Raw genomic sequence first — 27,293 nt, forward strand, 5'->3', positions numbered from 1 at the left:
AATTTTGAGACCCACTGCTGTACTAGTGGTTCTCAGAATTGGTCCCTAACCAGCACCATCAGCATCACCTCGGAACTTGTTAGAAATGCAAATTTTCAGCAGGGGTTTGAACTGGGTCCAAGCCCTAGTTGGAATACTACTCCATCATTCACCTGCTATGGGACCCCTAGCAGGTTACAACTACTTGATACCTCAGTTACCTGCTCTGTAAAAGGGGATTAATAACAGAACAAAAATTAAATAGGCTAATACACAGAAAGTGTTTGGAACATAGAAGTAGTCCATAAATGGTAACCAGCGCCATTTTCCACTGCAGATGAAGAAACCAATGCTTGGAATTGGAGAGGGTAAAGTATAATAGAAAAAACCCTTATCACCATTCCAGGTGATTCTGGTGGGGCTGAAATTCACTTCACAGTATCTAGTACCCCCAGGATATGTGGCTTAGGCCTGGGCCATAATCATACTCCCAAACCAAACCCAAAACTCACTGCCATTGAGTCGCTTCCAACTCATAGTAACCCTACAGGACTGAGTAGAACTGCCTCATAGGATTTCCAAGGAGCACCTGGTGGATTCGAACTGCTGACCTTTTGGTTAGCAGCCGAACTCTTAAACCACTATTCCACCAGGGTTTCCAATCATACTCCATCCCCCTGGATATGTGATTAGTCTAAGATGTGCAAACATTAATACAAGCTGGGCCAATCAGAGCCTTTTCTGGGATTTATCTGGTTTGAATAAATATATATTGAACACGTCAAAGCAGGGAGACATCTTCTTTCCTCTGGGTTTACCAAGCTGGATGATGTAAGCCTAGAGTACTCTGCCCCATGCCCTCCCCCATCTATCTGGGGAAGCTGTCTCACCTCAGACTCCACAACCCTTACATGAGATTCAAGAGACATTAGCAACAGGATGATGAACATATTTATTTACAACTGGACCAAAAAGGCATACAGGCATATTTTAATTAAAAATAATAATGACGATGATTTAAAAAGTCAGAAAAATCGATGACGCCTGAACCCTTTATGAGGAGTCCATTTCCCCACTCCCCCCAAAAACAATCTCCTTAGGAAAAAAAAAATTCCAAGATTTGAATGAACTTAAGACTCCAATGTCGTTCTCTACTGCTTGGGTTCCCTTTTCTCCAACCTGATTCTTGGTGGACACCGCTTGGCACTGCGGAGTCACTGTGAGGCAAGACTGAGTTCACTGGTTTGATTGGTAGAGCTGGTGAGCGCTGCTGGGAGAATCTTGGGGGAGGGGTGTTCCTAGCTTAACCAGCATCCTGAGCTTTGTCCTGTGGTGGGAGTCCCAAAGGGGCTGGCACAAGGGCGAGTGGCTGTTACTTACACTCTAATCCGGAGTGGGTTTGGTCTCTTACAACTTCAGAGCAAATGACTTTGACATGAACAGGGACGGGCAGGGGTCAGAGAGTGGGGGTTTGCAGAGGGGCTAGGGCAGCCACGTTAGCTCTCTCCTGTGAACACGGGGAGACTGGGTTCCTTGACTATTCCTAGGATCTGGGGGAGGGAATGACAGAACTTACCTTCCATCTTCCTCCTCACAAGCAGTTTTCTGGGAGTCCCAAAAAGGAGGAGGCAAGACTTCTGACAGAGGTGGAGGGGATGGGTCTGGCTAAAAGAGCTGAGTATGGGCACTGAGGCCCGGAACCCCAGGGAGAAAATGCTTTCACCCAGCCACTGAAAGGAGGGGACCTGAGATCACAGGGCTTCCTGGTTCTGTCTGGGAGGGGGAGAAAGGGACCTGTCACCAGCACACTTTGGAAAGCACACTTTCTGCAACCTCCTGCAGAATGGGCTGGGGAGCAATCCTGACAGGGTGAGGACCCTGGCGGCCTTAGCCACCCCTTCCCAGACATAGATGTGGGTGCTTGGCCCTGGAAATACTTGGCCCCAGGTCCAGGGTTTCTTGGCACAATGCTGTGGCCAGTTCACTGCAAGTCTCTTCCTCCTTGCTGGGTCCAGCAAACTCCTGCTGCTCTGAACTGTGGTGATTCCTGCTGTCCTAGAGATCTCGGCCCCATGTACATCCACATCCAGGGAATTTCCTTGTGGCAACCAAGCCTTGGGCTTGCTCCTGGGTGAAAAGCTACCCCAGAGGCCTGGCTGGAAGCCCTGCCTCAGGCAGCTCTGGAGGAGGCTGGGAGGAGATAGAGGGAGGAACGGGGCTGGCAGAGCTGCTTGGCACTGAGGACGCAGTCCGGGCTACAGCTGTGCTTTGTCGTGGCATCAATGGTGAAGACAAGCAGCGAGAGGCTCGGAAGCCTTGCTGAAACCCAACAGGCCCAGCTTCTCCTCTTCCAGGTAGTTGTGGGGTGGCCGACAGCCCTGAGGAACTGAGGTGGAGACAGTGACCAAAACCCAGTATCTTGATGGATTTATCCATCCTGGATCCATTTTGTTAAAAATTTAAGGAAAAAAACCTCGAACCAAAACCAAACCTGAACAAACAGGTCAGAGTTCCTGCTGGAAGGAACTTTCTTAGCACTGAAGAAAAAACAACCCACAAAAAACTCATCCCCCAAAGAACTGGAATAAGATGATGAAGAAAAATGCAAGATTTATCTACAGGTCCTACCGCCCCCGACGCAGCCCCAGGATCCAGGAACACTGTGCCAGGAGTTACATTCCAAATGAGCAGGAGTTATTTTATTTTGCGTGCCTGCAGTTCCCCATGCAGGGGTGGCTTTCCTGTCCAAGGACGGAGTGGGCCTGGCCATGGTCCACTGCATCAGTCTATCTTCACGGCGGCGTAGATTTTGCGGACAAACATGTAGGCTGCGTAGAAGCCAATGGTGCCCGTGAGCAGCCAGAAGGACAGGACCATGAGAGCCGTGTAGCCAAAGTAGAGGAGAGAGGGGATGAACTCGACGATGTCCAGCTGGGGCACAGGCAGGGCAAGAACAGAAGAGTGGACACTTAGTGCCAGCTGGCCATGGCAAACGGTGGGGCCCCGCCCTCACTGATCTAGTGGTGGATATGAGGAAGGGCCTTGCTCCAGGTGTGCAGCAAGGTTCTGGCGTGGCTCACAGCCATGGCTGACACTCATATGTACAAATACCACCTTGTGTGCTCATGACCACCTAGTAGGTTATTATTCCCATTTGACTGATGGGGCACACAGGTTAAACAACACCCACAGTTACACAGCTAGGAAGTAGAGGGCACTGGGATTTGAACCTGGGGCCAGAGCGCTGAAAGTCCAAGGCCCAGTGCCACTGGCCCAGTCCATTTCTCGTGACAGTAGGAGTCTTCCTAGGGAAGACTGGGAGACAAGCTGGAATGCTGTAGGCAGGAATGGCCACAGCTGTGCCCCTTCCTGGGCCAATGGGCCATCTGTAGCCCCCCAAATAGCAGGCTCCTGGACGGTTACAGCAGCTGCCAGCTTAAGGACCAGCATGCCACCATCAGCCTGCCTCAGCCTCTCCTCCAGAGAATGCTTCAGTCACTTCCATTAAAACCTCACACCGATTTTTATCTTGACACATTTTAGACTCCTTTATAACTGGGGGCAAGGTTAGAGGTCTGGGAAAGGATACTAGGATCTGTGTTACTGTGGTGTTTGCTGGGACAAGTGGAGCTTATCTGGTGCTCTGGTACCATGATATGACAGTACACCAGGGACTGAGTGGGGTTTGTTCCAGGGCTCATGGGCAGACATTTGGTCACAAAATGACAGAAGCCCGGAAGAAAACGTAAAGGCCACTATTTGAAACCCTCTCCCCAAGGGCAAATATCTTCAAACTGGGGGTAAAGGCCATATTTGCAGGCTCAACCCCCGTCTCTCCTTATACACATTCTCGTGGCTGGAGGGGGGTGAGAGGGAGGGGAAGGGCAGAGCGGTGGTAAAAAAAAGGAAAAGGACAAAGGCCCTCAGATCTCATGCAGGCCAAGGCTCTCATTTTACGGAGAAGGCAAATGGGGCCAGAAGAAGGGGTTCTGAGAGCAGAAAAGAAAGGCTGGGGCAGAAAGGAGGACGGACAGGAGGCTGCGACGTAATCTCAGGGTCAGTGTAGGAGGCTGTAGTAGCTGGGTTTTGTTTGCCCAACACCATCTCCTGTCTTCCTTCTTCCAGGTATTTTGGGGAACCTACTCCCTACTCTGTGGTTCTGTTGGGACTGTCATCCCTAGTACAAGACTAAGCTAGTCAATCAGAATATGTCATCTGATTGGCCTTGGTGAACAGTTGAGGGATGGGCATGTAACCCAAGCAGAGCCAATGAAATCTTCCCTGGGACTGACATATGATGGTGAAGAAAGACTTTTTTCTTCCTTAGCTCTAGGGCTGCTGAGCTGGAAAGAGAACAGTCTAGGGCTGCCACTGGCCATCCGTCCCCCGTGTAGAAAGAGGCTACCTGCAGAATGAAGCCAAACAAACACACAGGGCTGAGGCAGGACACAGAGCTCTGCTATCATTCGAGGTCCTGGATCCAACCATGCTTCTAGCCAGAATTCCAACTTCTTAAACTTGCCAGTTACACTAGCCAATAAATTCCCTTTTGCTTACACTAGTTTGAACTAGGTTTTGGTCACTTGCCACTCAAAAGAGTTCTGATTCCTATGAACTGTACAGGAGAGAGATTGGTTCTGATGATCCTGGGAACACGACAAAGGTCTGAAGACAGAAGTTACAGGGAGGCAGATTTCACTGTGGATCAAGGAAGACCCTGATAATGATAGGAGCTGTCCAGAGAGAATGAGTGTCAGGAGGAAATGTCTTCTCTGTCACTGCATGTGCTAGATCAGGAGTCGATAAATGTTTTCATAAAAGGACAGATTATATAAATGTTTTAGGTTTTGCGGGCCTTATGGTCTCTGATGCAACTACTCAACTCTGCTGCTGCAATGTAAAAGCAGCCACAGATATGTAAATGAATGAGCATGGCTGTGTTCCAATAAAACTTTATTTACAGAAGCAGGCCTACTGGCCCAGGCTGGTTTGCAGACCCCTGTGCTATATGATCATTTGTTGGGATCGCTGGAGGGTAGGGACATGATCACCTAGAAACAGGAGTGGAATGCTGTACTAAATGATCCTTAAAGTCCTTTCCAGCCTGGTATTTTTGGGAAAGGGCATTCTAAGCATCAACCAACCGACCTACAACTCCACTTTGGGAATAAACCCTGGTTGCAAACGGGGCTACTTGCTTTTGGGCTTTGGAGGTTTCAAGCCCAGCAGGTGAGATCAAGTTTTCAGTGTTAGCCTCAGAGGGTAGGGGCCCATCAGTTACCCTAACTCCCGTCAATGGTCCCTCTGGTTTATGTGTCATTCATGAACCAATCAAAACAGTTCTGGGGATCGTTTGTATTCTTATTCATGCCACTCTCGGGGGACAATGAACTCTGTTGAGTTTACCCGAGTCAGGTAAGCCTGGCTCCTTTTAATTAGCCTACACCTTACCTCTGGCCGGCAGCAAGAAGGCCTCCTAGATGCAGATGAGGCCCTTCCCATTCCCTCCTTACTCTGCAGGACTAAACAGTACTCTTGAATGGAGAAGCCTCCCGAGACAGGAAGCCTGAGGTCCTAAATTTAGGTTCTAAAGACTATTTCAGCATTTTCTGCTTTTACCTTTAACTCTTCTCATCAACTTTCTTTATTCTTTCATTTTATTGTTCCTCTTTTCTAGCTTCTTGAGGTGAAAACTGTATTATCAGACTCTCTTATTTCCTAATAAAAGCACTCATTGTTAGGTGACATCTTTCTTTAAGCACTGCGTTGGCTGCACTGCCTAGGTTTTGACACACAGCACGTTCAATTTCATTCACCCTGAAGGCTTCTGTCTCCCAAACATATAGAACTGGGTCCTGGAACATAGATTCTCTCCCTAAAAAGATACATGTTCTAGAACAGAAGCAGTTCTAGAATGGCTTTGGCCCTCCCCTATCTTGGTGGGAAAGTAAGATTCACACACTTGGTCCCCCCCGTCTCCCCCGCAGCACCCTCCTCTGCACCCTCCTGCTCTGAGAGGGCTAAGGGGCTTCCTCCAGGTGGGTGGTACCTTGTTAACAAAATAAAAGATGGCATAGACCAGGACGTAGAACGCAGATCCCCCCGAGACTAGGAAATTCCTCCACCACCAGCGGTAATCCTGAGAAGGAAACGGAGGAAGGGTCACTAGTGTCTCCAAGCAGACCCTCCTCCCATCAAGTTTCACAGCTGCCTGTGGGGCTACAGACTCTGGGTAAGAACAGTAACGTTTAGGGTGATGGAAATGTTTTCTATCTCGACTGTGATGGTAGTTACACAATTGTATATGTTTCTAAAAATTCACAAGACTGTACATTACAAGGAGTGAACTTCACTGTTCATAAATTATACCTCGATTTTAAAAAACATGCTATGTAGAATCAGCTCATTCAATCCCTGCACCAGCACTCTCAGGCAGGTCCTATTACGATCCCTGATTTACTAGAGGAGCAGAAGGCACAGGGAGGTTAAGCAACTTGCTCAAGATCCAGAGCACTGTGTGGAGGAGCCAGGACTCTTCAGTCAGGTGCTTGTCCCAGAGCCCTTGTTTACCCATCCTGCCAAGAACTAGTCCCCAGAGGGAGGACGGGTCACCCAATCTGCATGAGCCTGTTGGAAAAACTACTACTGGAATGGACTCGATACTGACAAGCCTAATGTTCTCTCATGAAGTCATGGTGACAACTATGTTGTGAGGCAGGTATCGTTAACTCCAGTCAAAAGCTGAAGAAATGGGGCTTGGAAAGGAGAAGTAACTTATTCAAGATCTCAGAGCCAGGAAAAGGGGGGACCATACTGGAAACCCAGACTAGCTTCTCTGCAGAACTTCACTAACCCGTTTAATGCTGGTCCCAGCCTCCCCCTCCCACCTCCTGGGCCCACTCCCCTCACCTCTGCACACAGCTGGAAGTATACCATGACGATGCTGATTTGGGAACAGGACACCACCAGGATGATGAAGACGAGGAACAGGAAGCCAAAGAGGTAATAGAACTGATTCTCCCAGATAGCCTGCAGATACACACAGCTGGCCTTCAGCTGCCCCTGCCCCCACATACCCTGCCTGGTCTCAGGAATGCCATCCCTCAGTAACTGGAGGACTGGCAGACCGCCTCCCTCCAGAGTAGGAATGGAGACACCAGCATGACACCATCAGGGCCTGTGGCCTGGCATGTAGCTGGCTGGCCCCTCCTCCCTGGAGCAGAGGGTGAGCTAGGCTGGTCTTAGGGAGGGGCTAGGTGTGGCTGAGCCTGCTCTGGGCAGGTGCCAGCCTGAACTCGGCAGCTTGCCAGACACTGTGTACATGCCTTACACATCTCCACGTGTGATCTTATGAAAGCTTGGCCTTTTGGGGCTGAGGCTCAGATAGGCTGGGTAACTGGCCCAGTGTTGCACAAACAGAATGGAGGAGGCCTCTCAAGGAGAACGCACAGGCCCCAAGGCAGCCTACCCATCCTCTGACCCTCTTCCTGGGCAGGCTGAGTGGGTGGGGAGGGCAGGACCACTCCAAAGCAGTGGATACTTGTCCAGTATGGACTTGGTAGGAGGCCCTATCTGTGCTGGGCACCAAGGTGAGTCAGCCATACCTGCGTGACTCTAAGGAGTCCCCCGGGCAACTCTCGCTTTGGCTACCAGGGCACACTCTTGGGACAGGAGTAGTCATCATCACAACAGCAGCTACTGTTTAACAAGCGTTTCCTGCATGCCAAGCACTGTGCCCTTCACAAACATGATCTCACTTCAGCCGTGCAATGACCCTGTGAATGAGGGATCCCACTCCCCATTTTCCCGAGAGTTTTGTGTAACTTAGGTGAAGACAAGTAGGGACCCAGAAATTGAAGCAGATGCAATGAAAATACTAAAAATGGTGGTGATTGACTGTTATTTTACTGAAGCAGTTTCTATGAACTGGGCCCTTCCCACACACCAGACCCTGTATACATCGCATATCTCATTTAACCTTCAAAGCCATCTTGAGAGACAGGACTGTTACTCCTATTTCAGGGTGAAGAATGGGGGGCTCTGAGAGGTTGAATGGCCTGTCTGAAACCTCACCGGCAGTAAAAGGCAAAGCACCTATGTGGAGACCAGGATGGGGGTGGGTGAAGACTCCGTGTGTGTGCGGTGGAGGGTAGAAAAGGGGGTCAGGCAACAGTACTCACACTGAAGATAAAGAAGAGCTCGATGAACATGGCGCCGAAGGGCAGTATCCCAGCCATGAGAATGCTGCAGCAGAAGGGGAGGGTAAACACTGCGAGGAGAGCCAGGCCATCTGGAAGCCCCAAGCTCCCTCCAAGCAGCATGAATGAGACAGTGCTCACACAGGTACAGCATCATCCATCTCTTTTGGCATGCTTTTGCGTCATTATAATCTCTTGAGAGAGAGGAAGGGTGGGACTATTCTCCCATTCTCCCCATTTTATAGATGGGGAAACTGAGGTGCAAAGAAGTGAGGTGATTTGCCTGAGATCTAAGTGATGATCTTAACCTGCCTTACCACCCTCTTCCACCTCTCCCCTGCCCTATCCTGGTTACTAGGCTCACACCAAGTCTGGCTACAACCTTGTCCTCTTTAGCTTGCAGAAGCAGCTAAGCTTTCACAAACTCTACTAGAGCTGGCAGGAGCTGCAGGAACATGGGTCATAGCACCCTTGGGGAGAGGGTACTCTCTTCCATGTCCTCCTGGGGAGACAGCTCAGGGTACTGTTGGCCTTGTCCACCCTGGAAGCCCCCTGCCCAATAACTCACCCCACAAACCGGTTCATGTACCACCGCTGCTCAGGGATCTGCCGGGGAATCTGGTTGGTGCGTACAGGGTTGTCATATGGCTGCTTGCGGAAGCCGAAATAGTAGCCCAAGTAGATGAGGGGCAGGGAGATCCCAAACCACATGCACAGCAGAGCCACCATAGTGGGAAAGGGCACCTGTGGACACAGTGCCCATGAGGCCCCCACACGGCCCAGAGAAGGCTAAGGAGGGGCTCCATGCACAACAGGGCCACCATCATGAAGAAGGTCCTGCTGGCACAGCCCCCTTCAAGGCTCCTGTGCTCAAGGCCAGAGCCTCTTGGGGCTGGCTCTAGCCCTGGGAACAAGTAGAGAGCAGATGCAGGGTGATTTGGGCTCCCAGTGAAGAAGGAACCATGGCATCCCAAAAGAGCTAGTCATCCAGGAAGAAAGTAGGGAAAGAACAGGGATAGAAAGGACTGAGAACATGAAGGGGAGATGACGGGAAATTAAATGCAGTACATTAAGGAAAAAAAAAAAAAATTTACATAAATAATGTGTTCTTAATTTTGTTAAAACAATATATTAAGTGAAAAAAGCAGGTTCTAAAACAGGCACCTGCAGGTACAGAGCATGGCAAATGCCTGGCCCAACGCCACTGCAGCCCAGCTTCTTGATGAAGGCTCTACCTCCCCTACCCCAAATAAGCTCAGAATCCTACTGGGTAAGTCCTGGGCAGCTGCTAGCAATGGAACGAGGCTGGCAGGATCCCCTGTCGTTCCTACAGTTATGGGTGAGGATCTCCGTAAAGAGGAGCCTGACTGAGACTCTTCTTTTCCAGGCCAGCTTACACCATGCACATGTCCCCACATTAACAGTGGTCTATACTTGGCCCACCAGCTAAAGAACCTCCCACAGATGTTACTCCCATTTTGTGACAACATGGGTGCTCAGTACTTTATGCTGCACTGATTTTGAGGCCCATAACATTCTCAGGGAGTCCGGGTATGCTGGAAAAATCAGTCAGATGACTGGTGTCTGCAATGCCTGCAGTGAGATCCCCGTAAGGTGGTGTTAAAGGTGGTCCCTGAGACTAAGGGAGACTCCTGGTATTTCTCCAATTATGTGTGACTTAACACCAAAGCCCCCAGGAACTAGGGCGTGGAAGCAATAAACTTCTTGTCCTATTAGAAAACAAAACAAAACACTGTATAGATAGAAGGATCCCATTTTTATACAAACACCGCAATATTTATATGGTTATATGCTTGGAAAAGCCTATGCCAAAAAGTGAACAGTATTTCCTCAGATGGGATGTGGGGAGATTAGAACTGATTCCTCATTTTCTTTTTTATCCTCTTCTGTACAGTATTCTGCTTTCACAAGACTTGTGCAAAAAGTAAGAAATGAATATATGTAATATGTTTAGAATGGCGCTTATTACAAATCAAGCACCATATAAATGTTTATTATTTTATAATTTTCAAATTACATAACTCCATGGTAAAAGTATCTGTAAAAAAGGAAAAAGATGGAAAGAACATATACTAATCTACATAGCATCTATCCCTGGGCAGTTAGATACGTGTTATTTTCTTTAACTTCTCTGTACTTATCCAAAATTTTTACAATGGGAGAAAAATGCTGAGAGACAGAGAGAAGCAAAACAGGTAGAGAAAATGGAGGAAGTGAGAATGAAGAGCATGACTCCTCTGGCCGGCTGGACTGAGAGCCTCACTCAAGGCCCTTTAACGGGCACCTGCAAGCAGAGGGGATGGCAAATGCCTGGCCCACCCCCACTGTAGCCCAGCTACTTGATGAAGATCCCATCTCCCCCAACCCCGACTGAGGTCAGAATCCTACTGGGTTAAGTCCCAGGCAGTTGCCAGCAATAGACTGGGGCTGGCAGGATCCCCGCTCTAAGGGACAGGACAACCTCATCCTCCCCTTCCTCCCTGCCTCTACCTGCAGAGGCTGGTGCTGGGGCATAAAGCCCTGTTTTGGGATACTGACCTAATACACTCACACCAGGCCACTCTCCCTTGGTGAACAACAAAGGGAAATTCCCCAGTTGGCCCCTGGACTGTGGAAACTTCCCTTTAGAGAAGTGAGCTTTGGCCAGCTGTCTGGAAGAGCCCACAGGAAGGCCAGGGCAGGGGCAGTGGATGGGCAGAGCTGGGGAAACCCCAGCTAGCACTCAGCCCCCAGGGCTGGGAACAGAGCTCTGAGGACTCAGAAAAGGGAAGGGGGACAGCAGGAAGTGACCTGGGGAAGTGGGGATGAGCACAGCAAACTCTCCCTTGCTGGGGGAGGGGAAGGGCACTTACCGCTCCTGATGAGTGCTTTCCCCAGATGAAGCAATTTAACACGAAGCAGATGCCAAACACCACCCCAGGGTACAGCGTTGCTGTCTGGAAGCAACAGGGGCCAGGCTGGGGAGCTGCATCCAGGCACTCCCACCTGGCCCAGTGGGCTCCCAGACCAGAGGTTCTCCATCCCTCCTGCCCTTCAGGACTTAGCTCAAGCGTCGTTTCTTTCAGAAAGCCTTCCCTGATCCCTAGCCCAGACAGTCCTCCTGTTTTATGCCCTCTTAGATCGCTGAATTGCCCCTTCCTCACCCTCATCCCAGTTTGTAATTATGCATCTTTGTTACCTGATCAATGTCTGCCCACCCCCAACAGACTGTGAGCTCCTTGGGAGGAGTGTGCCGGTCTCACTCACTGATGGACTCCCAGCACTTAGAACACAGAAGCTGCTCAATAAATATTTGTTGAATAAGTGAACAAATGAATAAAACTTTACAAATATATGTCTCAGCCCTAACTCAAACCACCTGGATTGTGACAGTAACATAATGGCGGATAGGCTGTAGTTGAGTCTTAGTGCTGGCAGGCACTGGGCTCTACCTATACCATCTCACCTGATCCTCACTACAGCTCCAGACAGGAAGGACCGTCATCATTTCCTTTTATAGATGAGGACGCTGAGGCCCAGCAATGTTAATCACATCCCTCTCCCCAACTTTATACAGTCAGCTAAGGGTAGAGCAGAGGTTCCAATGCAGACGAACTGACTCCAGTGCCCAGGATCTCGGCCCACTGTGGTGTATCATATTTAGTCAGAATCTTTTGGGCTGGGCCCAGGCTTGTGGAACCAAATTCCCAACCTACAATTGAGGTTCCTTCTTGCCATGATGGGGCCTCCAAGCCCCAAACCACTGTGGCTGCCTAAGTATCCAGGCGGGTCATTGACTACGCTGACTGAGACTCTGCAATCTGGTGCTCAACCTCCACGGCCTGCTTCACCTTTGGCCCATGGCCCCCGGCACCCAACCACTAGTCACTGCTCCTATGCGTCCCCATCCCTGGGCCTGTACATAGGTGGAGTTATCAACACCTCAGAACCTTCCCTTCCGTAATCTTTACGGAAGCAGACTGCCACATCTTTCTCCCATGGAACAGTGCTGTGCTAAGGGCCTTACATGCACAGTCTCTTCCCATCCATGCAACATCCCTGAGACATAATTATCCCTATTGGAGAGATGGGGAAACTGAGGCTCAAAGGGCTGTTCAAGGTTACCATATGAGGAAAGAACAGAGCCATGACTGTAATCTAGGTGATTCCAGAACCTGAGGCCCAACCACTACTGGCTACTTCCCTCAACCTGAAGCCCTCATCTTTGATGATCAGCTCAAAGGTCATTTCCTCCCTTCTTCTGTGCTCCTGTCTGCTTTACTCTGCTATGTAGCAGGTAATTCCTCATCTCCTTCCCGGCTGAAATTTATGGAGTTGACACGGTGTTAGGTACTAGGGAAACAAACAGGAACAAAAGTTCCAGGGAGGAAGACAGATCATAAAAGTAGAAACAACATACAAGGCACTACTTGCAGGCCCAAGGCTCTGCCCAGGCTCCTTTGCAGCACCAAGGAGGACGCTGAGGTCCGAATAGGGAAGGAAGAGGGAGGAAGCCTCGAGAGGAGTAACGCTGGAGCTAAGACTTAAAGTATGAGGGGACGCTGACCAGGAAAGAAGAGTGAGGGGAGGGTAGGTGGCCCGGGCAGAGGGAATAGCACAGGCAAAGGCTGGAGGAGAGAACAGTTGTATGCCTGCACTGCTGTGGGCTGCAGCAGATGCCCACCTGTGGAGGAAGGCAGACCACCAGGGAAGGGTCAGAATCTTACAGGGTGACCAGGAAGGTCAAGGGCCCAGATGAGATGCAAAGATGCCTGAACTTGGGCCTGAGCTCGGAGATGAAGAAAACCAAAACCAAAAACCACTGCTGTTGAGTGGATTCTGACTCACAGAGGCCCTCTAGGAAAAGCAGAACTGCCTGCCAGGGTTTCTAAGGCTGTAATCTTTACTGAAGCAGATTGCCACATCTTTCTTCCACGTAACGGTAGGTGGGTTCGAACTGCCAACCTTTCGGTTAGCAGCCGAGCCCTTAACCACTGCACCACAAGGGCTCCTTGGAGATGGAGAGGTGGGAGGAAATTCATAGAACATTTAGCAAGAAAACCCTCAACGTTTGAGGTCTGAGAAGAGGTGGCACACAGGGGAGTAGAAAGAGGAAAGGAAGCTACCCAGGTTTCTGCTTCGGGGCCTGGGTGAATGAGCCTACCACTGAATGCTAGCAGAAGGTTTGGGGCAGAGACCGGGTTCAAGGTGAGAGCAGATCCTGGAGGGTATGTGATGGAAGATCTCACTGGAGAAGAGCCCCATCAAGGGAGGAAAGCAGTGCGCAGTACCCCTCTCTAGATCCCCAGCTTACAGCACTCGGGCCTGAGAAAAATACTTGATGTATCAGGAACTCAGCAATTTCTCTTTGATTCATTCTGAATAATCACCATCACATCTCTTCTTCACTGAGAGCCTACTATGTGCCAGGGGTATGGCAGCCAGAGGTGGTGCAGCCTAAGCTCTCCCTGGTCTTTGAACAGCTGTGAAAATCGTTTCCGAATGCAGAGACTAGAGGCTTCTCTGAGTTTGGGCACCTGAGACCTTTCCTGGTCCTCTAAGAGCCTCACTTGCTCTCGGAGAAGGGGCTGAGGGCTCCTGGGAGGTGAGGTCTACTTCCCAGTCTCCCTCCAGCTTCTATGGTCTTCTTTTAAAGCCAAGATCCCTCCTAGCCACCACGAGAAGAGAGAGAAGGGCAGTTGTCCTCACTGAAAAGGACATGAGGCACTGAAGTCTGGGAATCAGGCTGATGGAGATGTGAGGCTGGCCTCTTCTCTCTTCACTCTGTTGGGCAGGGTGCTCTCCCAGCAGCCTTGCTGATCAGTTTTTGACCCTAAACTTTGACACCTGGGCTTGGTGCCTAAATTCTGTTCATTCTATATCCCCTATTTCTTCTCCTGCTTGAACCATCGAACAATGTAGACTAAAAATCATCTAAATTCAATCCTTTTATTTTATGGTTGGGGCAACTAATGGCTTAAGAGGTTCCTCTGCGAGCCTACGAGTAAGAGCCTAGTATTCCTGACAGTCAGCGTGTTGTTGCTCAGCCTCTAGCCCTGCCTCCCCTCCCCCAGGGCCTGCCTCCCCTCCTCCATTTGAGCTGCTCTGATTCCTGGGCCTATGGCCTCTGCCCAGGAGGAAGCTTCTTGGCTCCCCACCAAATGCCAGGGGGAGGTTTAGGATACTTACACAGAAGGCTCCTTTCTTCCACCGGTGGCCTTTTAGAGTGCGGTACAGACGGCCAGCAGAAAATCCACCAAACACCCTGTGGGAAAACAGGAGGGACCTGTTAGCTGGAGGGAAGGAGGTCTGTGCCAGCTCCCAGAGCCTGCACAGTCATACCTACCCCATGAACATGAAGAGGAAGCAGGCCGTGGTCATGAGCGCTCCCCGGCTGGAGGGCGACAGCATGCCAAGCATGGCCACAACTGTGGAGGAAGGGAGGAAAGGAAGAGAAAGTAAGGGTGGCTGATCGCCAGACTCCCAACTCCCAACCTCCATCCTAGGCTGACTGACAGGGTCCTTTCTGACCTTGGCCTTCTCAATTGCATAGACCCTTCTCCGCTACGGGAGAAGAGTAGGTCTTTGCTGGGGTTCAGAGGGTTGCAGCAGCTACTAGGCCTTTGCCGTCCTACTTTTACCTGCAGCTTCCAGCCGCAGGGCACCTGTGATAAGCCAGGCAAGGGGCTAAGAGCACTATATATGCTAGCTCACTGAATCCACCTATTAACCCTGCGAAGCAGAGGCTACCTTCCCCATTTTGCAGACAAGGAAACCGGGGCTCAGAGGTTAAGTGACTTGCCTGAGGTCACAAAGCTTGCAGACAAGAGGCAGAGATACAAATCTAGGTAGACTGACTCCAGAACTGTCTCTAACTACTACTTAGTAGTTTTTTTTGTTTAGGAAAAAAGGTGTGATTCCAGTCCCAATCCTGGTACTGACTAGCTACATGTGACTTTGGGCAAGTCACTTAACCTCTGATACCATTCCTGACTGCTCAACTGCAAAAGGAGGCCAACTTCATGGCACTGATGTGCGGCTTCAAGTACAGAGTGGATGTGGTGGGCTCTGTACACAGCGCTGCAAAGCTGTGAGAAGGACCACTGGGACCAAGGCCTGGGGCTGAGAGGGTCTATCCCTCTTGCTAGGATGGGTGCTTGTCTGGCCCAGGAATGCTAAGATGCCTACCCAGCGCCTCTTCTCCAGGGAAGGAAGCCTACCCTGCTCTTCCGGAGGCATGTGGCAGAGACAGCCACGCCTCAGAATTAGGCCCCCATGCTCCTCATGCGACAGCCCCACACCTGGCCCTGCTGGGCACTCACAGATGACAATGAGGATCATACAGAAGAGCTGAATGCCAGAGCCCAGCAGGGAGCTGAGGATCATGGGGTATTGGGGTGGCCTGAAGACATCACCATGCACCAGCTTCCATCCCGACTCTTCCATGGTGTCTTCCTGCAGCAAAGGGCCGGAGTGAACGTGGTTCTTAGGGGAGGAGGCCGGTCCTGCAGACACCACCCCCAAACTGGGGCTAAGGGTCCCTCAAGTGTCAACCAGCCCCTCTCTGAACAGTCAGAAAACACAGGTATGTCAGTGATATGAGGAAGTGCTCCTCAGAAAAGTGTCACATGGGAACGGAAGGAACAAACATGATGGTGACAGCTCAGTAAAAGGAAAGTCTCTTCCCCAAATTCCACAAACCTAATGCACGGGAAGAAGGAATGTAAAAACATCAACATGCTAAAATGTTAACTGCAATAGTTTTTGGGTGGTAAGATTTAGAAGCAATTTATTATTTTTTTTCTGATTATAAAAGTAGCATGTGTTCTTACTTGTGAATAAAAAAAGTAAAAAATCTGTTTTTAGTATACAGCATGAAAGTCAAATAACAAAAAGAAATAGATGTTTGTTATGGAAAAACTTTTAAAAATACAGAAAGATATAAAAAAGAAAATAATGATCTATACTCCCACCACTTAATGATGTCACTGTTTTTTGGACATATTTCCTTTAGTCTTTTATGTATGTACGCATGTACATGTATATAGGCCGTCCTATACGTGTCACTTACGGACAACTCGTACTTGCCCTTTAATGTTATGTACATTTGCCCTCACTTTCAAACGACTGAACCAACCCCTACTCGCAATAATGTCTTCAGCACAATCACTTTCACTTGCTGCAGGTGCGGCTTTTAAAACACTGAAAAGGCCTGAAGCCTTTTAAGGCTAAAAATCATACGCACCTGTTCCAACTTACCTACAAATTCGACTTAAAGACATAATTATGAATGGATCTCATCTGGGACCCAGGCACTGCCTGTATACAATTTTGAAACAATAAAACGGGGACCATACTATATTCACTCTTCATTTTGTCACTTTTGGTCAATATTTGGCTGTGAGCATTTCCTCATGTCACTACTCTTTGAAAGTACTATTTTAGTGCCTGCATAATTTTTCATTGTAGAGCTGTATCATAATTTACCCTCTCTGCTGTTGTAGGAAAATTAGGCTATACCCAGTTTCTTTCAATTATAAATAAAGCTGCAATAAATATATGTGTGGACCAAGTCTGAGGTGTGAGTTTTTGATTCCTAGGAAAACTTCTAGAACAATTACACTGTCAAAGTGAGTTAACTATTTTACAGTTCTTGACATGTACTGACAATTGCTTTTCAGAAAATAATTTACACTGCCATGGATGGTACGTGAAGGGGCTTGTCTCATGTTAACTGGCCAACAACTAGTATTAAAAAAAAAAAAAAACAACTGTGCTAATTCGTGAGTCCCTCCTCACTAAGACTGCCCTCTGTCTCGCAGTTCCTCCCTCCCCAGCCAAGACCTCGTACAATGTCATCCTCCTTGTTATAGTTAGCGATGTCCTTCCGGAGGGTCCGGATGATGATCATGCTCAGGATGCCTGAAACAGACAGGGGTGGGGAGGAGTCGTCGGCATTGCCAGCCCTGTTGTCTGTGCTCCATGCCCTCCTGTGGTTTGGTGAGCATGGCACGGCTTCCTTCCTCCAGCAGAAATTGGCAGTGCAGCCATTTCAGGTCCTCTACTGGGTGCAGCTCCACTACAGCTACCCGGGAAGGGGTGCACGGAGGGCGCACCCAAGCAGGGGAATGGAAGGACTGCTGAGATGGGTGGGGGAAGCCACAGGACACTGATTTTATTCCAGGGAGAACAGCATCCCAGCTCCTCCATGGGTTGGTCCTACTAACTTCTCCAGCCTCATCTCCTCCCAGGCTCACCTCCCACTCATTTCTGGTTATTTGTTGCTTATAGTTACAGTTCAGAGTATCATCTCTCTCCCCTTTCCTTTCTCCCCTCCTCTTTACCCTTACTCTTACCTTTGTCCATAATGCCTCTCCCTGCCCTAACTCCTCTTCATGCTTCAAGACTCAGACCCAGCATCTTTAACCCCCCCGACACCCCTAAGCAGTTCAGAGGCCCCCATTTGTGCTTCCATAGCACTTTCTGTACCTCTTTAGGCAGCACAGTGTAGTGGTTAAGAGAATGGGCTGTAGGACCTCGGGCTAACATACTTAATGCTTTCAGGCTTAGCTCATGGGGCTTCAAGGATTGAGATGTTTGTAAAGTGCTTAGCATAGCAGTTGGCCCCTGAGGAAATGCTTGATAAACAGTAGTTAACATTATCTTTGGCACAGTCCTGGCAATCTACTTCTCAAAAAATCAGCCAATGAAATTCACGTGGATCACAGAGGTCTGACCCACTGTGCATGGAGTTGCTATGAGTCAGGGGCAACTTGCTGGCAGCTAACAGTAACAACATTGTTTTTACCTCCCAACTGATAGTGAAGTGATTAGTTTCATTCCACCTCTGCCTACCATCCTTCCCCTTGCTCACCACCCTCTCAAAAACCGGCTTTTTGCCAAGCTTGTCCCCCTGCAGGGGGGGTGGTCCTTGCTGGAACAGTCTTTCCCTGGGTCTCTGAGTGGACGCTCCTCCTATCAGAGAGGCCTTCTCTAAAGGAGACTTCATCCTTCCCTCAACTGCTGTGTATTTGGCCTCCTTATTTATCTGCTTCACAGCACTATTGACTGACTGGAACTCCACTACATATTTGCTTTTTTGCTTCTCTCCCGCTACTAGAATACAGACTCCATGGGGACAGAAACTGTGTTGGGCTTGCTAATACCATACCCCAGCATCGGGCACAGAATCAGCAACAACAAACTCTCTGCTGAATGAATCAATGAACAAACATATAAATAGATGTATCTGTCTTCCTCTAATAAGCTCTCCAGAGTAGCCTGAATCTTGTTCATCTATGTACACCTGATGTCTCTTTTTGACCCACAGTTGGACCCAAGAACACCTGAGCAGTCCCCCATAAGTGACATGATGCCTCAGTCCCTCATCCCTCACCCCCTGGCTCTCCCCAACTGTTGAGTCATGAGACCTCTCACCTGACAGGAAGAAGACCACCACGACAGAGTTAATGATGGAAAACCAGTGGATCTGCACATCACTCATGGTCAGGTAAGTATCCCACCGCGAGGCCCATTTGATGTCACTTTCCTGGTGGGCGGGAAGAAGCACTAAGAGTCAGGGCTCTTGCGCCAGATCAGAACCCTCCTTCCCTGCCCTTGGGCCCCGGACGCTTCTCACCTCCCAGTGTACGGAGTAGGTGAAGAATAGCTGATTCTCCTTGGTAGGGTCAATTTCTTGGGGTGAGGAGTTGGTCCCCTCAGGCAGGGTGCATGAACTCTTCTCATCTGTTTTGATGTCTGTGAGAGACAGAAACTCGGTCTGTTCCTGAGGGGCTGCATGCTGCTGGGACAGACCCTGGCCTTCAGGACCTGAGTGGAGGCTGCTACAGCTGGCAACAGGGCTTTTAAATTATGCTCCCCAGAGCCCTGACCTCTCAAAGGGCCTTAGGGGCTGCAGAGAGGTGTGTGCATTGGGGAGAGGGGCTGACTCCCTCACTTAGTCAATCAATCTTCCTTCACTTCACTTCCTTGACTCACTCAGTTAATCCCGTTCAACACACAAAACAACACTGACTGACTCGATCATTCATTTAATCACTCCTTTGGGCACTTTTGTAATTCAGCCACTTGGATGCTTCCTTCAATCATTCATTCATTTACTCATTTGTTCATCTCATTATCCATCCATTCATTCAACCATCAAACATATAATAAGCACCTACTATGTCCCAGGTACTGTGCTGGGTGCTGGACACAATCTTTAACCTCAAAGAGCCAGGAGAGGGCAAATGCTTTCAAATCATCACGTACATAAATGTAAACTGTGTTCACGAAACTCACTGAAGGGGAGAAAGCATGGTGTTCTGAAACTATCCAATCTGTTCTATGTAAGACTTCTGTGTGAGATTTTATTTGAAAAATAGTTCTATAGCCTTAAAAAAAAAAAGCTAGAAAACCAGCACCATGGACAAAAGACCAGGCCTGCTTGACTGCAGAGCGCCCTGTGGTGAAGGAGGGCTGACAGGTGAGGTGATGTTGGACCAGGTCCTATCAGGCCCATGAGGCCTGGGGCCGGGCTCTCGAATTCCCTCACAACTGTGGACTCTGGGCAAATTTTAGTTTATGCCAATAATTCACACAGAGGGAGTGAAACAGAAGAAACGTGCTGCCCAATCGCTTTGCTTGTATCCCTGTCCCTTGTTCATCAGCCCAGGGTGAGCTCGCTGGTTTCCGTGAAGAGGCCCAGGACAGTCCAAACTTGCTGCTTGATCTTGGCCAGGTCACTAACCTCTCTGAGCCTCTAGTTCCTCATATGTAACCACCACATATCTCCTGGGGTTGCTGGAAGGAGGTAAAAAGGTAAGGTGCCCACAAGAAAAGTATTAGCCCAAGAGATGGAAAGGGCCACATAAACCAGAGACTCCATCAGCCTGAGACCAGAAGAACTAGACACTGCCGGGCTACCACCAATGACCGCCCTGACAAGGAACACAACACGGAGTCCCTGATGGAGCAGGAGAAAAGTGGGGTACAGAACTCAAATTCTAGTAAAAACACCAGACTTAATGGTCTGAGACTGGAGGGACCCTGGAAGACATGGCCCCCGGACTTTCTGTTAGCCCAAAACTAAAACCATTCCGAGGCCAACTCTTCAGACAAAGATTAGACTGGACTATGGGACATAAAATGATACTCGTGAAGAATGTGCTTCTTAGCTCAAGCAGATACATAAGACTTAATGGACAGCTCCTGTCCAGAGGCGAGATGAGAAGGCAGAGACGGGCAGGAGCTGGTTGAATGGACACGGGAAACCTGGGGTGGAAAGGAGGAGTGTGCTGTCACAGTATGGGGAGAGCAACTAGGGTGACATAACAAACAATGTGTGTATAAATTTTTTATATGAGAGACTAACTTGAATTGTAAACTTTCACTTAAAGCACAATTTAAAAAAAAAAAAAAAAAAAAAAGGTAAGGTGTCCAGTTTAGGACACAACAGATGTCAGCCCCCTGTCCCCGTCTCAAATGGGAATGCAGTGGCCCTAGCTTGGCTGGGCCCAGATGCCATTAACCTGGGCCTATCAGTCTAGAGGGCATTTCAGGAGCCAAGAGTGAGAAGACCCTGGTGTGGAAGCCCAGCCCCATCCAGCCCTGCCCCTCTGGCCATACCTCCCCACTCACCCTCCAGCCTGATGCTCTGGGGAATCACCTCGAAGCGGACGACACGGTATGTGTGCTCTTGGTCCTCTTCCACATCCTCCCGGTGGTAGTAAAGGATGAACGAGAGGTGATTGTGCAAGTAGATCTAAAATGGAGCAACACAGACAACAGCTAGTAGCCAAGGAACAACCAGAAAATCATCCAGGGAGATCACCCCAGGCCTGGGTTCCTCCCCTCGTCCAGCATGCTCAGCTGCACCAACCTTCCAAAAACACTGCTCTCATCATGTTGCTCTCTCTGTTTACCAGCTAAAAGCCCAAATCCCTTAGCCTGACATTCAGGGCCTTCTATCATCTGACCTGAGTATATCTGCTGTCATCATTTTCTAAGCCACGTGAACCCACCTGGTCTCCCCAGCCCCTCCCTGGCCCACGAACAGTCCCTACTCTGCTTTCTGTTCACAGCACTTACCCCAACTGGAATGCCACCCTGACTCAACTCAGTTCAAGTCTACCTATTTTCAAGGCCTACTTCCTCTCCAGGGGCCCCAGTGCACAGTGAGTTCCCTCTGAACTCCTCTGGCACTGACAATCAGCAAAGGCAAGTGGGACTTAAGATCCAGGCCTTACACTGTCAGTTCTCCTCCCAATTAGGACAGAAGCCCTTTGAGGATGGGGCTGTGCCTCAAAAGAAATGCTTTTGTCTTTAACTCCCTAAGTGATATTTATCAGTTTAGAAAGTTAGAAAGATAAGCAAAGACAATCACTGTTAAAATCATCATCACTATTAGTGTATTTCTCAAGGGCTGTGCTACAAGGAAGGAATCCTGGTGGTGCACTGCTTAAGTGCTCAGCTGATAACCCAAAGGTTGGCAGTTTGAACCCACTAGCCGCTCCAAGGGAGAAAGATGTGACGGTTGGCTTCTATGAAGATTTACAGCCTTGGCAACTCTATGGGGCAGTTCCACTCTGTCCTATACGGTCACTATGAGTCAGGATTGACTTGACAGCAGTGGGTTTGGGTTTTGTGCTACAAAGTGCTGACATGGATTATCTGATTTTCTCTGCAAAACAATCCCATAGGGCAGATGTGGCTGTTACTACATTTTACAGATAAGAAAAGGGATGCTCAGAGAAGGGAAGCCAGAAGCTCGAGGTCACCCAGGCAACTAGTAAGCTGCATAAGCAGGATCAAACCCAGGGAGCGGCATGGCCAAGATTACTACTTAGCCCTCTCTCCTGTATACGATGAAATTCCAGCTTTTGTTGTTGTTATTTTAATCTTATAAAAATAAAAATGGAATCTGACCTTGAAGGGACACTGACTTCCACTCCTTCAGCATTTATCACAGCCTGGCCCAAAGCACTCAGACTTCTGACAGACCATGCCCAGGGACACCAGGAGACGCTCCCCTCGGCTAAGACCCATCTTTTCTGTATCATAAGCTCAGAGCTAAATGTCTCTCCCTTCTCTGTGGCCCTGAGTCCTTGTGACCTGTGCAGGAGATACTCTACCTTGTTGACATCCGTGAAGCCGAGCCGGTAGCCATGTTCAAACTGCACATCTTTTTCCTTCTTCTTGTCATCGCTGTCGCGGTTGGAGTAGAGCTCCAGCCGGGTGGCCACAGGCAAGTTGTCGGCAATCCTGGAAACCCAAGGCCCCGCTCAGTGCCCCAGGACCGCCTCTCCCAGCACTGCCCTCCCCTAAATGAATTCGATGCCAGCAGGGAGCAGAGGCCAACTTACAGGTGGACATAGTAGTCCTCCGTGATCCGCTCGGCCACAAGCCGGCTCTGCTCCACTGTCAGGGTCATGGGCTTGTTGGACTGGCTGCACAGAACTTCACACTTCTTCTCGCTATTCATGAGAACCTGGAAAGGGGTGTTGACAATCCGGTCCCCTCTCAGCACCTCTCCTGCCATAAGAGAGACAGATCGAGCTCAGAGCTTCAGCTCTGAGGTTGCTGAGATTGGTATAGTCACACAAACAGAACCACAGGGCAAACAATGGACTTCCATGGGGTAGAAAGGGGGAGAGTGCTGACACATTGTGGTGATTGCAACCAATGCCACAAAACAATTTTTGTGTAAAAATTTTTGAATGAGAAACTAACTTGTGCTGTAAACTTTCACCTAAAGCACAATAAAATTATTTAAAAAAGGACTTCCGGGGCCTTTAGCAGTTCTTAGCCCTTCCCCATCTAGGTCCATGCCGATCTAACCTTCTACCTGTCACCCTCCCCTCCCCCTTTATGCCCTAGCACCACCAACCTCTCAGAGTTCTTCAAATATCTCACACTGTTTCATGCCTCTGGGCCTCACCCTCTCATGCCTGGAGTGCCCTTCCTTGCCCCATGCTCCCGGAAACTCCTCCTCACCTTTCAAACTCAGCTTCTATTTCACTCTCTCCTTGAAGACCTTCCTGACCTCTTCCGGGCAGAGCTTGTCACTCCCTCCTCTGAATTCCCTCCATACGGAGGCAGCATCATGTAGTAGTGAAGACAGTGGGCTCTAACTCCAGGCCATCTGTGTCTGAACTCTGGCTCTGCCACTTACTAGCTGAACAATCCCGAATAAGTCACTTAACCTCAATAAGCCTCAATTTCCCCATCTGTAAAATGGGGATAGAAGTACCTACCTCCTGAGAAATAAAGGCATCAATACAAGTAAAGTGCCAGGTACAGAGCAGGCAGGCAACAGATACTGTTAGTCAGCAGCATCGCCTCTGCACCTTTTCGTACACCAGTGATGGTACTCTGCACAGTGTGCTGATGTATTTATGTTCCAGGCTCCCCTACCCAATTATGAGCTCTTTAAGGGCAGAGATTGTTTCCTATTTTTCTGTCTTCAGACCCTGGTTCAGGCAGGGAGGGAAGGAGGGTGAAATCTAACCCCTGAGATTTTTAGCCAAAACATCTTTTTCCTTAGTGAACTGGCAGGCCCCTTGCATGCCTGCTGCCTCAGAATAACCTGCTGCCAGATGCTGTGCGAGCAGGCACTGAGCACCAAGGGACTGCCAATTAAACTGAACAGCACTTTCATTCCGAGCCATTCTAGCAATTCTACTATGATGATGTGAAACCGGGGCAAGCCGAAGGAGACTAATGCCTTCACGTGCACTTGGTTTAACACTTGCCTACCAAGTGTGGACACTTGGTGTGGCACTCTCTGTCTAGTCTTTCATTCACTCACAAACATGTACTGTGTACTGGCTATGTGACGGACCCTGAAGATACAACGGTGAGCAGGTGTACTTAAGGAGCTTATTACGGTCCAGTGGGAAGGTGGACTCTGATAAAGTAATCACAATAATGACAATACATCGTGTAACAAGAGGAACTTGCTTGAGACATGGGGGAATAGGCCTAGTAAAGTTTCCCTGAGAAAGTGGTGCTTGAAGTGAGCTCTAAAAGAAAAGAGGAGTTAACTACATAAAGAGATAACGGAAGAAAATCTAGATAGAAGGAACAGTATGTCTATGTGGTTGCAATGCAGAGAGCAAGGGAGACAGTGACTCAAGGGGAGCGTGAGAGATAGGCCAGAGCTAGACCTCATGGGGCCTGGGCCACACTGGAGGTTCGATCTTTATCCAGAGAGCAACAAAAGCCAATGAAAGGTTTCCAACAAAGGCAGGGGAAGACGTTACCTGATTCTGGTTACACAAAGATCACTTAGGCAGTTTTGTGAAAACATGGAGAATGCAAAGAACTGGCTGGAGGCCTGATAATGCAGGTGAGCCTGCAAAGCCCAGGGATGGACAGGCCAGCGGACAGCAAGGGCACCAATAAGACATCTGCATGGCCCACTGCTGCAGTGATTTGGGTCATCCTCTGCCATTTTACAGATGATGAAGCTGAAGACCAAAGAAGGACAGCGACTTGCCCGTGATCATATAAGGGAGTGTAAGCATGCTAAACACCTGGGCTCTTTCCTCTACACCAGGCCCGACTGCCCACTTCTGTTCAGGTCATCAGGGAGCTTGCCTAGGAGGGGAAGAAAACACAGAGAGCAGAACAGAGCTGCAGACCAAGGAAGGCAGGTAACACTTCTTGATATCTGGAAATTAAATTTAAACCAAGAAAGAGGACATACTGGTCTGGAATGGCTCCTTTCTAATGCAGAAGTATTCCTTTGAACTTTGTCAAGCTGGGAATAGACAGCCACCACGCTACATGAGCAGCAAGCTATGAATGGGGACCCCTAAGAGAATCTGATGTTGTACTCCAGTACATCTCCACAGTTGCTCCAACACACGCACCATGACACCAATCCCCATCAATGCGGTCATCATGAGCACAGCCCTCACACAGCCCAAATAAGCCTTTGGGCAGCCTGAGACAATGGAAACAATTCTGGCTTTTGAGTAAAAAAAAAAAAACAACAACAAAAAACCTGGGTTAAAATCTCAATTTCTCCACCTATGTGTCACATGACCCTGAGCAAGTGTTTCCAATCCATGAAGCCGCTGTTCCCTCTACTATGAAATGGAGGTAATCATATTTGGCTTGAGAGTTAACTACAAGAATCTGAGATAGTGCACAGAGTATGGTGCTTAAGGGTATGGACTCTGGAACAGGGTTTCTGAGGTTCCACCACTTACTAGGTGAGTGACCTGGAGCAAGTCACTTCACCTCCTTGTGCCTCATTTTCCTCATCTATAATCTGGGGATACCAAGAGTATCTACCTCATAGAATTGCTGTGAGAACAAGTAAGTTAAAGCACAGAAGTGTTCAGAATAGGCCTGGCTCATAGGAAGAGCACCACAAGTGGTGATGGTGATGGTGATGATGACGATGTAGCAGAGCACAAGGCTTGGCAATTCAACAGGCAGTCAATAAAGGATGTTTTTGCTCCACTCAGGTAGGACACTAACATTCACTGGATGCCTCCTGTCTGCTGGGGACTGGGCTAGAAGCTGAAAAGAGAGAGGGCTGTAAGACATAATCTTTCCTCTTAAAGAGTCCTTCTAAGGTAGAAAAGTCTCTAAGGTCCTTAAGGTCAGGGAGAGCGCTGTTCCATGTTTTCATCTCCAGGACTTAACAGAGAGACAGGCACAGAGTAAGCACTAATAACTGTGTCCTTCATAGATGCCTCCAAGTGTCTTTTCCTTTAAGCCTGAAATTTCACCAGCTGGAGAATTATTTAAATTAGAATCAAATGACTATCGTTTATGAAAGACTTGTGCCAGGCACTGTGCTAGGGGTTTCACACATTGAGACAAGCCCGTACAGCTTCACAACAACTATGGTGATGTCTCTGCTTGCTTTAGGGCCAAAAGTAATCACTCTTTTCAATTAAAAGCAGACGGTTATTGCTGTTATGTGCTGTCGAGTTGATTCCGACTCATAATCCATTGCCATTGAGTCAATTTCAACTCATAGCGACCCTATATGACAGCACAGAACTGCACCATAGGGTTTTCTAGGCTGTAATCTTTTGGGAGCAGACTGTCAGGTCTTTTTTCCCACAGCGCTGCGGGTGGGTTGGAACCACTGACCTTTCTGTTAGCAGCCAAGCACTTAACTACTGTGACACCAGGGCTCCTTAAAAGTCATAAGAGAGAAGGAGTTAACTAGAAATTAAGGGAGATCCAGTGCTGATTAGTAGCCTAAGGCTCTGACTCTGAAGCCAGGCTTCATGGATTCAAAGCCCAGCTTAGCCATTAACTACCTCCCTAGGGCTGTTATGACAGGATTAAAAGAGCTAATACATATGTAAACTAACCGGAACAGTGCCTAGCACATAGTAAGTGCTATAGAAGGGTTAACTGCCATTATTATTATGAAAAGATCTGGGTTCGCCTTTGGGACAGGCTGACAGTAGTATGAGAGAAGAACTTACCCAGATTCTCTGCCTTGTAGGTTATTTTCCTGGGCTGGCAGAAGGGCAGTGAGTAGTATTCATAAGGTAGCTGGGTTCGAGAGCTGGTGAGCTTCACAGCCTGGTGGGAGAAAAGAGGCCATTACTCCTGAATACAGCAGTAGTTTTCCGGATCAAGATGACTGTTTCAGTAAGCCTTCCCTGGCACCCCAACATCTTTAGTATACTTGACAATATTGTCTAATAAACAAACTAACTGCAGTAGTTCCAGACTACAGCATACGGAGCACAGTTCTAAATTATTTCACATTTCATTAGTTTTAGACTACATTATAGGTTTAGTTTAAAAACACAATCAAATTCAATATATACCGAGTCATGAACATGTCGATACCCCTTGACCCAATAATTTATCTTCTGTGAATCTTTCCTGAGGAAATAACTACAAATGAGGGGAAAGAACTCGAGGCACAAAGTGGTCCACTCCTTATTCATAACCATAGTGGCCTCCCCTAAGTTCTTTCAACACGTCAAGCTCTCTCCTGCCTCAGGCTTTGAACCTGCTGCTCCTTTCTGCCCTACTCTGTGCATACCTGGCTCCTTGTCATGTTCAGGACTCAACGTGAAGGCCCTCGCCCGGGCGGCCTTCCCTATCCATCTCACCTAAAGGAATGCCCCA

At 48.8% G+C, this 27,293-nt stretch overlaps 1 protein-coding gene across 5 annotated transcripts in view; it reads right to left on the bottom strand.

Annotated features, from left to right (window-relative positions):
• Positions 1-927: 927 nt before the first annotated feature.
• Positions 928-27,293, bottom strand: part of TM9SF4 (transmembrane 9 superfamily member 4) — a 51,869-nt gene continuing 25,503 nt past the window's right edge. For 2 of the 5 annotated variants that reach the window (XM_023725375.1, XM_023725379.1), the window contains exons 3-17: positions 26,636-26,735; positions 22,541-22,709; positions 22,310-22,439; positions 20,817-20,940; positions 18,817-18,935; positions 18,615-18,726; positions 17,029-17,099; positions 15,500-15,632; positions 14,524-14,605; positions 14,367-14,442; positions 11,051-11,134; positions 8,746-8,921; positions 8,160-8,223; positions 6,889-7,008; positions 2,957-6,118 (exon numbers count right to left, since the gene is read on the bottom strand). In XM_023725375.1, coding sequence (XP_023581143.1) covers positions 5,855-6,118; positions 6,889-7,008; positions 8,160-8,223; positions 8,746-8,921; positions 11,051-11,134; positions 14,367-14,442; positions 14,524-14,605; positions 15,500-15,632; positions 17,029-17,099; positions 18,615-18,726; positions 18,817-18,935; positions 20,817-20,940; positions 22,310-22,439; positions 22,541-22,709; positions 26,636-26,735 — 1,824 coding nt within the window. In that variant the 3' untranslated portion in view covers positions 2,957-5,854. Of the gene's footprint in view, positions 2,911-2,955; positions 6,119-6,888; positions 7,009-8,159; positions 8,224-8,745; positions 8,922-11,050; positions 11,135-14,366; positions 14,443-14,523; positions 14,606-15,499; positions 15,633-17,028; positions 17,100-18,614; positions 18,727-18,816; positions 18,936-20,816; positions 20,941-22,309; positions 22,440-22,540; positions 22,710-24,712; positions 24,777-26,635; positions 26,736-27,293 lie in introns of those variants that run through there. The other 3 variants (XM_004370460.2, XM_012559030.2, XM_023725387.1) reach the window with 3 other exon arrangements.

Source organism: Trichechus manatus, unplaced genomic scaffold (assembly GCF_000243295.1).
Source record: "Trichechus manatus latirostris isolate Lorelei unplaced genomic scaffold, TriManLat1.0 scaffold00008, whole genome shotgun sequence".
Taxonomy (NCBI): domain Eukaryota; kingdom Metazoa; phylum Chordata; class Mammalia; order Sirenia; family Trichechidae; genus Trichechus; species Trichechus manatus.